Source organism: Pholis gunnellus (assembly GCF_910591455.1).
Source record: "Pholis gunnellus genome assembly, chromosome: 7".
Taxonomy (NCBI): domain Eukaryota; kingdom Metazoa; phylum Chordata; class Actinopteri; order Perciformes; family Pholidae; genus Pholis; species Pholis gunnellus.
In genome coordinates, this window is record NC_136533.1 from 13,189,250 (window position 1) to 13,206,969 (window position 17,720).

The 17,720-nt window shown below is 41.7% G+C and overlaps 1 protein-coding gene across 6 annotated transcripts in view; it reads right to left on the reverse strand.

Moving 5' to 3' along the window:
- Positions 1 to 17,720, reverse strand: part of mef2aa (myocyte enhancer factor 2aa) — a 60,198-nt gene that overhangs the window by 6,068 nt on the left and 36,410 nt on the right. For 3 of the 6 annotated variants that reach the window (XM_079163082.1, XM_079163079.1, XM_079163080.1), the window contains exons 4-7: positions 9,917 to 10,051; positions 8,344 to 8,557; positions 6,828 to 6,887; positions 1,159 to 1,343 (exon numbers count right to left, since the gene is read on the reverse strand). In XM_079163082.1, the coding sequence (XP_079019208.1) occupies positions 1,159 to 1,343; positions 6,828 to 6,887; positions 8,344 to 8,557; positions 9,917 to 10,051 (594 nt within the window). Of the gene's footprint in view, positions 1 to 1,158; positions 1,344 to 6,827; positions 6,888 to 8,343; positions 8,558 to 9,916; positions 10,052 to 10,118; positions 10,251 to 17,720 lie in introns of all 6 variants that reach the window. The other 3 variants (XM_079163083.1, XM_079163081.1, XM_079163084.1) reach the window with 2 other exon arrangements.

Consider the following 17,720-nt stretch of genomic DNA (forward strand, 5'->3'; position numbering starts at 1 on the left):
CAGCGAGGATAGATTTCTTCTGGATATTGATAACACTGATCTGATCCTGGATGTGAGATTGCACTCATCTCCAAGCCAAAACTGACATATGAATTTCCTTCGCTGGTACCAACAATGGCCGCAGGGTACTTAGTAGAGGAGAGTATTTCAAATCCTCCCTGTGCTGAAAGAGGACCCACAGCCCATCTTCCATCTTGTCTGTGCTGTGGGACATACTGCGACCAGGCCAGGGCTGTCTTAATACCCACACTCAATCAATAGCGGCAGGAAGACACGACAAGGGCGACAAGATATTATCTGGCTCACACCCTGGGCCCCTGATTAAGTCTTCATCTACACTCTGTCACACTGAGATGTGATTAATTTAATACCATTATGGCCTAATGACAGGCTGTCTGCAGACCTGCCACAGCCTGCGCCCTCCACAGCCTCTACCACTCCAAAAGTACCCACAGTACCTCTCTGCCTAACCTGTTTCAGACCTCTTACAACACAACCTGTCCTGCTCTACTGATTCCACATGCCGACATGGTAATACACAATGTTTAGAAACAGCTCCAGGCTACTTGAAGCTCTGCAAAGGAGGAGCACCCACAGTAACCTGGGGTTTATTTACCAAACACAATCATTTTCATGGAGTGGCTCCTGTTGCTGACAACTCCAGGAACACGCAAAGTTGGAAATAGTATACTTGCTGGCCGCTTTTTTTTTCCGAATGTTGATTTATGACCAAGAGAGTTTAGTTCAGCCTCAGGTGTTCGCTGTGGTCAGAGCCCTCTGCACCTTCATTATTATAGTTGGAGAAAGCCTCTCATTTAAATGTGAATAATTGAGTGTGACTTATGACACCCGGGCTGCAGATTCTTGGCTCTGCCCACATGTTAATGGAGGTGATAGAAGAAGAATGCAGCACAAGAAGAACGCTGCTCAGGTGTGGCCTGCACACCCTGTGAGTGAGTCCCACTTGGCAGATAAACAGTCCTTCGCATGCTACGTTGATGTGATAATATCCAAAACGGTTGTGGCAAAATGTTGCAAAACATTCTGCTATGAAAGTCTAGATGACAGTGAACAAAGCTCGGGTCCGCCCTGCAGCAGAGGTACTTAAAGGTCCTTTAGCTGGGGATACTTGTGTGCAGTGGAGTGCTGTGTACTCACCAGTGGGGGCATCATCCCTTTGCTAGATGGAGGGATAACAACCCTTAGGTCTGGCTTGCGGCCTCCCATTCCCATGTTCCCTCCAGGTGGTGGTGGAGACTTGGTGGGCATGACTTTACCCAGGCCGTTGCCGCTGGGTGAGCTGAGGACGCCTGGAGAGCCCCTGGGGTTAACAAAACCGTTTCCTGCAGAGGTACACAGCGACAGAAACACATCATCAAACCACGGACTGTGACTGACAACACTCACAGTCATCAGGCAAACCTCTCACACAGCATTGTTTTCCAGCTTGCTGCAGCACGCAGCGTTAAGTGTTTCCAACCCTCTGGGAAGTTTTAATAGACTTGGATAATTATCCTGCACATTTACAAAAATAAAATGTCCATTTCAAAATTGATGAGCCTTTTATTTTTATTGTGAATGATTACATCAAAGTCAATTCTTTGCATCTTGGGATGAGGAGCAGTTCACTGACAAATGTACTGTGACTGCTTAAAAGAAATAGCTGCCATTACAGTTGAATAAAAAAACAATAAAAGATCTCTTGGTGTTGTTTTTACACTGTGCACGCAAACAATAGCAAAGTGCGAGACACTTCCTTACACATTCACACCTTAATGTTCATGTCATCGTCATTAGTCATTTCCTTTCTTAGCAAAGTGATGAGTCCCCTCTAATATATTTTAGGAACTCCCATCCACCTCACTCCCACTCTATCGCTGGACAACTATCTCATGCAAAGGGTGAATATTATCCGTGGGTACTGTGGACAGAGAATGATTTTCTTTGAGACATACTTCAAGAAATGATCATTTTCACAGTGAAACATATAGATGTTTGTCTGTAACACTTACAGTACATGTCTGCATAGATTCATGTAGCTGTTTTTAGATACGGTACCATGTTGTATAAAATACTGTAATATGTTATGTACCTTAAAATAATTAATACAAATAATATATTATACTAGCACCAAGAAATGCAAGTGCTCCTGTATTTATGGGGATCCCTTACAGATTGTTAGATCACTGGAAACAGTCTTCACGTAGTATTTTGATTGATTTTGTTATGTTGTTGTCGACCTACAGTAGCTTTTTTTTAATTGAAAGATACTGTGAGTCCGTCTGAACAAGGCGGGATGCTTCGGATTCCACAAAAATCCACCGTAATAAAAATGGAGCTGTGAATTGTTATGAAAAAAATAAGCAAACAAAAGCAATTTTTCAAGTGCGCATGAATTTAGAATTGAATTCAAGTTATGTAAGTAAAGTAAGTAAAGTAAAAACTATACTGTTACAACATTTACATTTTGAAATCTTGAAAATAAAAGGGAAGAAAGTATGAACTGCGTCTCGCGCTGCATCAACAGATCACTAACACTTCAACAAGTTGCTGACTTCTCCATTGTGTTCAGTGTATCCCAGTGAAACACAAAGTGTGTACACAATGAGTAGGCTCCTGCATAGGAACATAATGGAACAATAGCCCCTCTGACTACAGATAAGGACACCAACAATTCACGGTCAAATAAACAGTTATGAAGCCGACAATAGTATCTAACAGCTGAATCAACAGTATATACAAGCAGCTATCGCCGTCAGTTCTAGCTTTGATCATACAAGCCTTGGCTGCTGCAAGAGTAAAATGTTTACAGAATTATCAGAGTAAATGTCCAAGGCCCTAAAAATAGCAAACCTGATTAAAAGCAGTGAAGATGTCATTCAGTGGGAATGAGATGTTAGTGCAAATAGACTGGCATGTAAAGGAATTGAAGCTTCGCAATACGGCAAGTTAAGACTTTCTGTTAACAATCAGTGAGCGCTGATATTTTACTTTAACAGAGACTCAGCTTCACTGAGAAACAGAGCTTCACAAGCAGTGATCAACAGCTGCAATATAGAGACTCCTGGGCTCTGATTGGTGGTTTTCCTTCGGCGCGGTGGAATCTTTAAAATGCCATTAGGAGCACTAAGAGGAGGCAGAGGAACATGATTTATTTTTCACAGATTATCTGTCTCATGCACTACTGTCAGGAGAAAGTGACAGTTTGACGTTTGTTTCTTTAAACAAAAGTTACCAACTGAAACTTTAAAGGGTAACTTTGGTATTTTCCAATCCTTGACCCAGGTTTCCCCCTGTTTAAGCGTCACAGCGACTAATGGGGACAACAATGTTTGAAACTGGTCCAGTATTGAGCCAGAGTGCTGCAGGCTGTAATGGCTCGGGGTAACTGCTCTCCATCATTTTATGTCCACTAAGAGGGCTTATGTTGGCCACTGACAGGCTCATATTGTCCATATAGATCTCTGACAACATTATGGAAAGGAGCCAACAGAGAAATAAAAAGGTTTTTCTTACCCCTTCGCTTTCTGTTTGTGATTTGTTGCCAGAAGACAACGGTGAAAACGTGGGTGAGAGTTGAAGAGATGTGTGTCGGTGTTGAGGGTTTGTTGAGTTGGAGCACACAAAGAATAGCTTAGCGTTATCTAAAAGATTTTCAATATCATGTCTGAATAGTTAGCTGAAATTCGACAATAATGTGGATGCTACGTTCAGAGCGAGACTAAGAAAGCTAAGAAAAAAACGTGTTATTTCTCTGTCCTTTCCATGATGTTGTCAGACACTTATAATAACAATCTGAGTCAGTGGCAATACCAAAAGTCACGCTTTAAGTTGGTTAGTTTCTATTTCTGTGTCACAAGACACGTTTATCAAACATAAAACATATAACACATACATGATTACATTATATGTATATATACCTTCATTTAAAATATATATTATAATGCAAAATGTAATACATTGTGCACTGCAAAGAAAGAATAGCTAGAGGCCTGAAGTTTATCCTGAAAAATAGCCTTTTCTCTCGTCGCTGTTTTTGAGCACCATGTACACAATCTTCTTTCTGGCGGTTTAATTATTCTATCAAATACTACTGTGTCCATAGCCTACCTGCATTGTTCACTGTTCTGTATAGAGATTTTGACAAAAAGAAAATGTAACTTTAACAGAGCCTAAACATCTAATTGTCCTTTTTGACTGAAAACAGAATGTATATGTGTATATGTTTCTATAAACATTTTGGTAATTTTCCTTTAAACCAACATACATTGGGCTGATAACCAGTGCTAGTGCTTCACAGGGTAACGACAGACAGAAATCAGTGCTGTATTCACCAGCTTATTTAGACTTGGATTAACCCACCTGACTCACATATCTTTGGAATCTGCCTCTGATTATGTCTTCAGATGTCTGATGATACATAAATCCCGCTTCTTTCAAATACTTGCCAAGAAGGGAACACATGTCTGAACAAATACTCGGACCACAAAGTTAATTTTGAGCCAAGGTAACAGCCACAAGTTAAGACGCAGCCTTTCAGCGGGATCGTTTCAGTGGGCTTTTCTGATGTCTGCCCTCATTCCATATTCAGACTTCACTAACGGCTCAGTAGTGCCAATAAATCCTCTCTGACTGAAACCAGCGCGTGTTGAAAGCTGTTTGGTTTCTGTTCATTGTCCTGAATTATTAACACGGTCTGGGAAGGGGCATTACATAAGGGCTGTGTTTACAACTGAAACATTCCGTTTTCATTTTAAGGTTGAGGGAAAGAATATCCCACGTGCGTCATGTTCAGGCAAAAGAAAAAATGCCTTGATGAATGACAAGAAATAATAAATACGAATCAAGGCCTCCAAAACTGTTTTCTAATAATAGATGCCATGCACAGTCCTATTGTTGTGTCTCAGAAAACTACGACCAGACAGGATGTGCAGAAGGTGATTTGTTAAGACTAAAAGGCGCATGGCAACAAGGTTAATAATTGTTCTTGTTGTTTTTGTATTCAGCAAGGGTATAATCACCATCATCATCACCCTCCAATTTTTAATACATGTTTCACATTCAATCCACCTACAATAAAAGATGACAATTTTCTGAAAGTCAAAATTTGCACCAACACAAACTATTTATTTCATTACCTGATCTGCAGAACATACAAACATGCTTTGTGTTTCAAAAGCTTATCATGCTCCAACATTGTTGAAAGAGATATCACGCTCTTAAATCCTACAAGTTCACCACAACTTTAATTCTAAATGCATACCAGTCAAGGACCAGCATGTAATTAGGTGTAATTGTATAAGCTGTTGAAAGAAAATATCTATTACAGAACTGCTCACCAGAGTAACAGTATAAAATCAGACACAAAGAGATTGTTTTTGTTGAAGGTGTGGTAGCTGTAAAGCTATAGACTAGACAAGAACAACAGATGACTTATTTAAAAAAAAAGGACTGACTGAAATTTGTTTGCATGAAAAACCTTGCCAGTAAGGTTCACTGTGACATGAACATACAGCACATGTGCTTGCAATTCAGGCAATTTTAAAAATCAGCTAATAAGTCAATAATAACTCCTCCAGATCCCACAATTAAAACAGCTTCCCATCATCAACAGAGACCCAACAGTAGTGTGGAAAATAATCCACTTCTTCTATTTAAAAAAAATAATATATATATATATATATATATATATATATATATATATACAACTTGGTGACACCAGTGAACAGCAGTAAAGATGTCACACGGCACATCTTCCATCTGGCCACTTTGAAAAGTTTCTGCTGTGGTCAAAGCTGCAACTTGTGAAAAATCAGAGCTATGTAAGGAATGGTCACCGGACAGCAGTGCTGGAGAGGTTCCTCCACCCTCTCTGCTGTTCTACACACTTGGTACAAACAACAGCTGCAGCATGCTCACACTGTGCCAAATGCTGACGCCCCCTGGCAGAGGATCCTAACTCTACCCCGACCCGGTACCACACCCTAAACTTAAAACATATCCAGCACTCTCTTTAAATGTTGTAAACCGATCCGAGGTGCTCTTTATACTTTCTAATACGTTCTAATGCCTAACCAAATTTCTCATCGTAAGCCTACGTTCTTGTGGTCGTCCACAAGCTATGAACATTTAATATCGTACCATTTTGTAACACCATACTGCATTTTGTCAGAAATGCTATATGGAGTACAGCGGGCTAAGTGACAAGGAAAGAGTTAAACTCCACCTGCCTTCGCCTCTCTCACAGCACATTGCAGCCATGACAGGCTGTCCGGTCATTGTGTACTGAGGACTTAGTGGGATGTCATGGCCCGAATACCGAAAGGGTTATGCTGGTCTAGGCATCTTACAGACCTTCTCCAGCCTTATAAGGGCTGCCAGAGTAGTGGGGGAAAACAGATGCACCTGTCAATAGAGGGAAGGAAACAGGATGAGGGAGGGCTACATAGAGGTGACAAGTTGAAAGGAAACACTGCGTTTATTTATCTGTCAAAGTCAGTTGGACAGCTAATTGCCACGCCTGGTTATACTCGAGTTGGTTTCAAGCACAAACACCACACTTTGTGAATGCTGCTGAGCCACTTCCCATCTCTCACACATGCTTTTAACAAGCATATAATACATTTCCTCTGTGGAGAGGAGCAACACTTGTATTCCCTACGCATGCAGTGGAAATGTAGTCAGGCACAGGCACCATTAGTCAATAATAGTGACAACTGTCTTGGACCAATCACAGATGGATACGCAACTATCCAGCTCGCGTGCTAAGCAGGAGGCCTATTGGGCAGAGCTACAGAGAGCTAATAAATCTCTCCGGGAGGACTTACCCGCTGGGCTGGAGCCCACACCACTTGGCACTGAAAGGTCTGTGTTATCCAGCATGCCACCTAATGAGATGCACAGAGTGATACGATTAACCATCTGCATCCTTGTGCAAGCTAGCAGAGCATGTGATGGAGATGCCAGACAAGACGTGAAAATGTCATGTAGATCTAACTTCACAGCGCACGAAAGGGAGGCATGTGCTCTCGCCAGTGTCCCCATGATGGGAACATTTTCAATATACTGTATGACTAAAGAGAGCTACATCAAGCTGCGTTCAGAATGGTGTTTTGTCGGAGATGGTGACTGCAGAATTCCATTGCAACAAACGATTATTCTTCTCTTAGAAATCATCTACTGTATCCTCTCTTAACAGTCAAATGAAAACTCTACCAAGTAGACGCTTTCAAGAGATACACTTAAATCAAACAATGCAAGTTTGCCGCATGAGCCCAGGCATGTTGTTAGCTTTAGAAATACGCTGATCCAGTAAGAACCAACACAGATACAGCAGTGAATAATCAAGAGAGAGGCCTTATTGTGAAAAACAGCCATGAAGTAAACCCCCCTGTATTTTGGGAGGTGTTTGCCAATTTTTTACATGTGTTTAATTTTGAATGAAGCATTTCACAACTTGTTGCCTGTACTTCTATCATATGCAGTGTAGCTGAATCTTCAAAAGCCATCTGGACTGACTGAGTCAGAACAGTCTAAACAAGTAGAGTGACATTATCTTTCCACAATGCAGATACTGTAAACGGTGTGATGATAAGCATTTCAGAGGGTGTGAAAAAAGATATCACACAAACATGAGCTCAAGTGTGTTGTGACATGACTGCTTGACCTTAGGCCGTTTACATCCAAATCCACCAGAAAAAAATGTAATAAAACTCTATATGCTTCAGAGAGAACCAAATAAAACTTGAAGTTACCATAGCAAAACTTTAAACATATGCTTGTTTACTTACTTGCAGATAATTAGATCGATATCAAACCCATGTCTGTGCGCTAAGTATGAAGCTAGAGCTATTAGCCTAGCTTAGCATAACGAATGCTAACAAAGCGTTTTTTTCGTCAATGTGAAGTTGCCAAGCAACCAGCGTAGACTCTGAGAGAAATGCTGGGCAAACATTAGTTCATCCAAAAAATAGTTAAGAGTAGTACAGCTTGTAACTCCCTAAAAGCCACACATTATTCAGTTCCGTTATTAAACAAAGAAGATCTAATGTGGCAATGAGTGTCAGAGGAGTAAATTAGTTTATGTATTGGAGAGAACCAAAGCTAGCTTCTATGCTATGCTAGGCTAATGTCTTCCTGGATGACAACCATCGGTTCTCACCAGAATTGTCAAATTATTCCACAAAAAAACGGTTTATGCCCTCAGAATTATTAGAAAGATGAAAGAATCACATATGAAAACACGGAAAGGGCGTTTAATCAATTAAAGAAATCCCGCTGAGTGGTTTGGATCGTCCTCTGTACACCACTTTGACCAATTAACAGGGGTTGTTGTCTACTAACCTGCACTGGTGGGCCTCTGGGGTCCTCCACTTGAGCCCACATTCCTGTGCAGAGAGGCCTGTGGAGGGGACAGCATCCCAATGTCACTAAGGGAGGCCGCGGCGGCTGCCAGGGCCTGGCTGCCCAGAGTCCCTCCTGGCTGGTACATGGCGTTAGGATTGGATACAGGCACTGCCACATGCATGGAGAAGTTCTGCTGAGGCAATGCTGTGGGCTACAAGAGGGAGACAAACACACACAGAGGTTTACACACAAACCCACTCAAAACCCAAGGTCTAATGATGAATCTGACGGGTCAGTGGTTGTCATGGCATCATTAACAGAGAGCTTCCCTTGAGGGTTTGCTTTATTAAACAAGGACATCACAGCACTGCACATTTTAAACTTGGCTGTTGCTTTATAACAAAACATTTTAAGAAACATTTCTGCCCCCTTCAAAAAAGTTTATTCTCATTAACATCGTCATCACACAGAGAATACACACACATCTTCGGTGTTACCGCAACACACAGACAAACTAAAAAACATGCATTCAGGTGATCACTTTGGCATTGCAGCAGTCAGCACTACAAATGTACTTTTTGCCTTTTGAAACACCATTGTGTTTCTTAGTGCAGCAGAGAGGGGTGGTGGGGATTCGCAACTACAAGAATCGTGACTCACTTGCATTTACCTACAAAGTACTGACTGTGCAAAGCATAAGTGAGAATGACAGGTGGCAGTGAGAACGTTTCATCATAGCATTATCCAGTGAGCCAGTCAGGTGTTATCATTAGTTTGTTAATGGCAAAGTGATGCTCTTCATGTCAGGAACATAGAGAAAAACGACTGCTTAGTAAGCACTACGTTCTTGCAAAATTCTAATATTGTCACGCATGATAAGATCACAAAAGATTTGTGGTATTTTAGAGGGTGAGCCATTGTGGTACTTGATGAAGGAGAGTGAAGATGCTAAATGATAGTGTAGTGTTAGTGTGCTCTGGGAACACTTCAATGCTGGAGCTGTTCAGGAGTAAGAGATATTTTATGCTAGAATGCATTGAGAGAGGGGTAACAGAAAGATTCAAAAGGAGAATTTTTACATTTTACATTACCAAGGAACTGTGTTTTTTTTATGTTAAGAGATGAAAATCAGGTTTGAGATGGAAAAAAACAAACAGAATCACAGAACCTGCAGATCTTTATGTAAACTATCACGATATGTGAGTAAGTATTTACTGCACATTCCTGATGTGTTTAAATAGCGACTGCTGTTTGATTTATGATAACATGACCATGATACTAGGGTGTAATCTTTCCAGCAGAAGCATGCAACATTTCACCTGTTCACATGAAATGTGATCTTATCAGGGTGTGCCAAAATATCAGTTGCAGAACAAATCAACATAAGAAACAAATGCACACCCAGTGAAGGGAGCATTAATCTTAAAGCTAGAGAAGCTCTGAAAGAAGTTGACAGAGGTTCTGAGGGGGGGGGGGGGGGAACAAAAAGAGGAAAAAGTTAAATGAAAAAAAGAGTGAAAATCCTTTGTGCCACAAAGCCAAGCAAAAACGTTGCATTGACAGTACTTACGATTTTATGATTTCTCATCATATTATCAAACTCCTCATTAATTTTTTTATACTTTTCTTCTGTGTGAGGAGTGAGGACATATGAGGCATCGGGGTCCGGGCTATCACAACCTCTGTGTTCTTTCTTGTTTAGCGCCTGTAGTGAACATCAACATAAAGACAGGAATCAACACAAAACAGCAGGAGACAAAGAAAGTACTTACACCACAGCGCTTGTACATTAAATCACTCTCTTCGTTTAGTTTGCCGAAATGGTCGTCCATGAGGGGGCTGTGCCCAAAACAGTCTTCAGGATCAGGACTAGCACAGTCATTATGGCCTTTGTTTCTCAATTTCTGAAAGGAAATTGCACAATTGAAGAAAAACAATATAGCAGTATCCCAGTACCCAATATATAAAATATAAATCAAACATGTACAAAAATCATTATCTGTCCTCCAATTTCTTTATTTTGTTGAAGTACAACATGAACAGCTGCTACACCAATGCTAGGCTGAACTGAAGTTCAATACAAGGCTCTGCACCAACTGAAATGTCACTCTATATCCTTTCACCCTTCAGAAGTGTTCAGAGAAACTAAATATTGTCCTCCTCCCTTTTCCTCTTTTTCTTCTCCCCCCTCCCTTACACCATCCCTCTGTGTTCTTCCTTCTCTTGCTGCAAGTGTGTCTTTGCATTTGTCATTATGTTTCAGTTATCATAAGAAACCTTTAAAACAGTCCCAGTCTGTAATTCAGCATAGTTGTCACTTGTCAAATCATCAATGTTAATGCATGTGGGGGGAAAGAAATGGGTAATCAAATGTGGTCAAAGATGCTTATTTGAGCATGAAATTGAGCAATTATTGTAAAAGCAAAGCACTCATGAGGACATACGGTGGTTTGACGTAATAAATGGCCTATTCTAACTTCAAGCAAAAAAAAAAGAAAGAAAAGATGTTATACAACTTAAATGCAACGCAGTGCTCTTTTGCTCACTTTCTTACAGGCTGTTCTCTGCTCCTCATTACAGCTCTGAATAGCGGTGTTAACAAGACTTGCTGACAGCATGTGACAGCATGTGATATCAAGGCAGTGTACATCAAAACATGATTTATGTGTGGCTCTCAAGGTTCCTCTATCAGACTACTGCAGGTCCACAGCAGCGCCCTGCCCTGTCTGTGGGCTGCCTCGGAGGCCTCGCGTCTACAGGAAGGTCACTGACTCCTGTGGATGCAGGGGTCAGAGTGTGAGCCAGACGAGAGGAACCTACACGCACTAATGAGACCGCACTCTCCGTTTCTGGTCTTCATCACCCAAGAAAGTGGAAAATGTGTGTGTGTGTGTGTGTGTGTGAGAAATAGAAACTATATGAGTAGGAGTGTGTGCGGCAAGTGTGTGTGTGTGTGGGGGGGGGGGGGGATTTCTACAGCTGCTACATCCTCTGACAGCGATGTGACAGTACGTTTAGGCCTGTGCAGACAATGCGGCTAACCCAGCACTGCTCACCACAACCTCAGTTACATTTCCTAAAACCTGTGCCATGGCTTTATGAGAGTCCCGCATAATATCGTTGCTCATTAAACCCCAGATGATTCTAAATCCCTCGCTGCTCACTTCGCCCCCGTGCATTCACATGCAGACATTTTCGAAGCGGTGCACGTTTTGGGGCACAGGAATGTTAATCTACAGAAACGTGACGCTGTGCAAATAAATACAGAAGTTCAGTCAGACACGCACATCTCTTCAAACATATGAAGTGTTGACAATGACCAGAAGAGAGAGAGAGAGAGAGAGAGAGAGAGAGAAAGAGAGAGAGAAAGAGAGACAGAGAGAGAGAGAGAAGTCCTCTAGATAATGAATGGCCAGCATTGTAACACAGATGCATTACTGTTTGGTGCGGTACAGAGCAGTGGCATTCTTCTCATTCTAAGAAAACGCCTTGCTGGTTCATTTCCTGTTTACTGAATGAACCCTCTTTAGTTAGGGTCCTGAAAGGCCTGTGTTTACTGTGGTTAAACTATGTACTTTCTCCACCAGTGAGCCAAAGATCTGATCTCAACCTGCAAATTTAGGTTCCAACCTACTCATTATGGGAATATGTTGGTCGGACACGGCTGCGTGAGATGTGCAGGGCTGCTCTACTTTCACAACAAGCCTGGCCAGCTTTCGGTTCGCCGCACCCACCAGCCCAAGCCATTTAGGGAGGGGTTGCAGCAGCACAGTGGGTGAGCGGGAACCAGATAGCAGCAGACAAGGGCAGGCAGCAATCAGATTTGTTCCATGAAACATTACAGGAATCACCAATACATATTATCCTCACAAAGATGCATCGAAGGTGCCGTGTGTATGGACAACATTCGGTGTGCAAGAGTTAATCGTCGCTGTGGTGTTCTGATGCATAAAACATTGAAGGCCTGGGAAAGCATGGCCGTAATTCTTTTGTTAAATGACTTGGCATGTTTTGGGCGTCCCACAGACACTGCCCATAGCTCCTAGTAAATGGATCACTGGACCAGCACATGGCCAAACAGGTGTCCCTTTTCCAAACACCTGTCAAGATCTGGCTCCCCACGCTGGCCAATCAGAGGCAGCGGTGCAGAGATATGGCCGTAGAAGGGACCACAGGGAGCCCTGAAGGCCACCCGACCCCAGATCAGCTTTGCTCTTACATGTCAATGCTCAAGACACTACAGTGTTCTGACCTAAAAAGGAGTCAAACTTACCGGACAATTAGATGGGCAACTTCTTTTTGCATAATGAATAGTTGGATAAAACGTAGTTTCAAAATGCCTCTCAAATGTTGAATCAAGTTGTGGGGTTTCAGCTTTGGAAAGTAAAGTTGGCTGGATGTGAATACAGCAGAGGTTGGGATTTTCACAGCAGAGATATGGGCTGTTTGTTGCGGGAGGGGGGCTGTAGAGAGTATGGACAAGGGAACTTGTGTAATCTATTCACAAGGTCCTGAGAGGCTCACAAAGATGAGTGGGAACAAGGCCAGCTGCTATTTTCTCACAGCAGTCCAAACCTGTATTGATAGAAATGTGGCTCTTCAAATAAAAATGAGACTCAGAGTGGCTGACGTCAAACCAACTGGGCACCATTGTCTTTGCGTGCATGTCTGTGTGTCCATCCGTTTGCTTGTGTAATACTTGAACTTCTCTTAAAAAAAACATTTTCCATTGCCAGAGGCCTTGCGGCTTCCTTATCCTGAAGAAAACATCTATTCGTCATCTCCACCTGAGCCCTGACTATCAACCTACAGTAGCTGTAACCATAGGGAACATTCAGCACAGTAAGTGCCTCTGCAGATTTGCAGTATATGTTCAGTACAGAAGGCTATAGAGCAGTGAAGCCCAAACATGCAAACCACTTTGATTTTATATATATATATATATATATATATATATATATATATATATATATAAATGTGATTCTTTTTTCCAGAAATCTAATCAGCTCAATGAGTACTTTAAGAACTGCTATGCATATACAGTATATATATATACACATGCACATTTCTTAGACAAGTCAATTCAAGACCTTAGATGTACTTTTAAGCCTTGTATTCACATTTTTTTATGGCGAAATTGAAGCAAACACTATCCCATGGATTAAAAATAAAACTCAAACCATTGCATAAGCCACCTACATCACCTGTTTCTTGAGGAGTACACTCAGTGAAATGGGCCCGAGCAACGTGCAATGCTGCTGTGAGTCTTGGAAAACAATTTCACTCTAATGTTCTCCCTCTCTTGTGTCAAGAGAGCTTTCTGCATTTAACTTATTCATGTACTGTACAAGCTGTACGTGGACAGAAGGCAGGGTGAAAGGAGATAGATAGTGGTTTGGTATAAAAGCTGAACTTCAAAATGGTGGGGGAGATAGCTGAAAGGAAGGCACGAGAAGCTGTTTCTTCCATTGTGCCTGAATCACATCAGCTTTTACTTACAGTAGATTTCAGTATTGGCAGAGCACCACCTGACCTTTGACTGGTGCATCACTGCTCTGATTTCAGGCCACTCAACAGCAAGATGGCAAACCAACTGGAAATTACACAGAATGTTCCAAAAGTGGAATGTTTAATGCATTATTCCAGCCTTCCCCAAAGTACATAAAAGCTATATTTTAACCGATTGTTGTGCTGCGGCCTCCCCTCATTTCAGCCGGGTCTCCTCGCACTGCAGTCGCTGTGAATTAGCCCATGTGCCCGCCGCTACACTAAGCGAGGTAGCGTGCTAATCCTCATGACATCACCATTGTGTCCAGGCCGTTCCATCTAATGTGCTTATCAAAGGGCTTCTTTGAGTGTGAACGCACTAGGAAATCAGCGCGGGGAGGCGGCTGATAGGAAAGCTTTTATCTGCGAAGGAATATTTCTGCTCTTATATAACATCTTAAGAGACTTTCACTACCATCATGTTCTCTTTCCCCTGTGGTGCTGTAGTCTTCACTTGAGGGGAATAAAAGCCTCTTTTGGTTGGTCTTTGGTGGGCACTGTAATGCCATGGCCCAGCTCTAGGTTACTGTAGAATGGCTTCCTCGTCTGTCTCTCTCTCTCTCGTCATTTTCCCACCACATATTGTGAGTTGAAAGTGAGGGGCAATTAGATAAGGAGACCTCTGTAATTCCCAGACATATCTTGTTTAATCTCATGAACGTTGCACATTACTGACCGATATGAGGATATGAGGCTGGATTCATGTCCTTCCTGTGGCTCACGCCATTGTCTAGTTATACAGTGGACAGGAAGAGCAGCGGGAGGGGGCAACTCGACCGTCTGCATTTTATTTTGATATTATTTTCTTGTAGCTGCATATACATAGTGAGATTCAATCCCACCTGAATGGCAATGGACAGACCACAATGAACTCGGACTGTGGTGAGATATTAATCCAAAGTGAGTCATGCTCATAACATCTAAACCAGCGATAGGTAAATACATGAACAAACTAATCATATTCTATATTGTATACTGCAAAGGATTACCTGCATTTGACCAACTAAATTGCCAATTAAAAATAGCTCATCCATCTTACTGAATAAGAGGAAATTGCTGTGCAGTGAGCAGTCCCTTTGGAGCGTTCTGCTCTGAGACTGTGGTGAATGACTGATGTGACAAAGCTATTAGCCGCCATAGTCAGAGGGAACAGTCTCAATCAGCAGACTGCATATTTTCAGTATAGACAAGAGGGAATTCAACTACAAATTGAGGATAAAGGCAAACCAATGTCATCATTATCTACAGATTAAAAAGAATGAGAACACACTCTCTGTTCCCACTCCACATAAAGAAAAGGTGGCACACATTAAAAACTGATCAGACTGAATTACACTCCAGCAAAAAAACATTAACATATAGATTATTGAAAATCTTTCTAACCGTTTCTACTCCCTGTCTCTCTGTCTCCCGCTCTCTCTCTCTCTCTCTCTCTGGTCATTGAGTCGATCATTAGCTGTCAGGGCCCTTGAAACCATACCCCCAACCCTGAACTCCCATTCCTGCTCGCCTCTAAAATATTCATAAGGACAATTAGGAGTTCCGATAAGGCGAGTACGGAGGGCTGGGGGGCGAGCGGCAGAGACGGCAGGATGTGCCAGCAGGACGTCTGTTCTGCAACACTCTATACCCAGACCACAGACCTGTCCTCATCAATCTGAGACACAGCAGCCTCCCTCTTTGCCCCCAGTCAGGCCAGGCAGTCAGAGGAAGGTGGCACAGTGCCAGCTAAACCCCCATCCCCCCCCCACCCCCAATCCCAGCAGGCTTTGCTCTGTCCTCGCCCCTGGGCAGGAGGGGTTGGCCGCACAGCACGCAGAGTGGGAGGAGGGGGGCACAAGGGCAAGCTGATTGTTGCACAAGCTAACTCACAGAAGCCGCTGTCCACGAAAGCAAGGTCTCATTTCAGACGCTCAGCCCGCAAGGTCATTGAAGAAAGCAGGAGGGTGGACTCATGGCTTGTGGGTCTGGTGATCTTTAACATAGCTAGCATCACTGTTGCTCTGTAACTAGATCAAACCAAATTAGGCAAAGTCAATGTCTGACCTATTTCATGTTCATACCACAGTTTATGACAGGTAAGTGGTTTGAGCTCAGTTTGAGAAACTAATGCATTGTTGCATGCCATCCAACATATCGTCACTGCAGAAGGGTAACAAATCATGTTTCCATTACTTTTCTTACTAGCTATAAGTGAATTAGCAGATACAGTACTCACTACAGTGCATTACTTTTGTGCACCCTGTCTATTAGAGAAATACTGTCGAGTAAACCTAAGTAAACACTAATTGTGAGAATAATGAAAAAAATCGTCATTTCAGAAATGTTAAGTTTTGAATTTGACACCATTGTTAGACGATTTTGACAAGTATTATGACGATGAAGAAATGAAAGAAAACATTTGTATAAAGTATTTCAACATACTTGCCAGCAAAAATAACAACATAAAATGTAAACATATACATAGTTTTATCCTGTTCTCAAAGTTTTTACTTATTATTTTATCTGTTTAAATGCCCCAAGAAATGTCTACTTCTGTATGTACAGGTACTTCAGCCAGAATAGAATGGACTTCTCCTTTATTTCAGCTTCCACAGAAATGAAAAGTCGGATGCATCACTCGCCTGCAGTTGTTATGTTGACAGACAGAAGTACCTGTACATACAGAAGCAGACATTTCTTGGGGCATTTAAACAGATAAAATAATAAGTAAAAACTTTGAGAACAGGATAAAACTATGTCCAGCTCTCCAAGGTGAGAGAAATAATGTCTTCCACGTTGAAAAAAACCCAAATTAATGTCTGGAAGTATATACAGTTTTGTCATGCCTGCCTGTAGTCATTTTAGAATCAATAGATATTATATTGACAGAAAGGTAAAATGATGTTAACTTGCTTTCACGCTCGGCACAAGGCAAAGGTCACCAGCTCAAATGTCTTCCTTTAACTGTCTGTGTCAGCAGTTTGTCAAACAAACCAACTGACTACCAAGCACTGGCTCCAAGAAACTCTGTGCAGAAGTTTGATATTTCCCAAACACTTTCAAATAAAAAAAACGTAACATTTTCTTATAAGAATAAAACAGTAAACGACAAATGAGTAAATCAGCTTAAAAAACAACTCATACATTTTTTCTGTTTGCTGATTAAACTGTACTGTTGTTAAGCTCCAGATTTTAGCATAGCAAATGTTTGACCTTCAAGTATTAACTCATTAGTGTGATTGGAAACTAATATTTAGAAGACGGCAACATAGCTTGTGGTCTTTTGTTGTTGTGTCTCCTTTTATTATATGCTCTCTAAGAGACCTTCGATTTGAAAAGATACATACGTAGTTGAGAGGGTGGAAAGTAAGCTCTGACGTCGGTGAAGTATGACACATGCTAAAAGCTCAAATCTCTTTGCTGTAACCTGGTAACAAGCATCACACACCGGAGACAATATAAAACAGTGAGATGTGATACATGACGCAAAAGGCACAATTCAAAAGGATAACTGTTGAATAGCCACACATTACAAACAAATAATCAAGCTACATTTCCAAAAATCAAAGGCCATTAGTCTGCCATCAGGTGGCAATTACTGTGTATCTGTTCCAGCACAGGACACCCATTACAGAACAGCATGTGATATACTCGCATGAAAATTACCACAACTGTTTCATTACACTCAGAAAACTACAAAAGAGGACTGGTGACCCTTTTTCACTGAAAGCCCAGAGGAAAAGGAGTCCTTGTCCTACAAAAAGGGGCACTTTGAAACCCAGCGTGTTGCTCGAAACAGAACCATTAATACTGCTCCACTCACTGTGGCAAGAGAAGACTTTTCA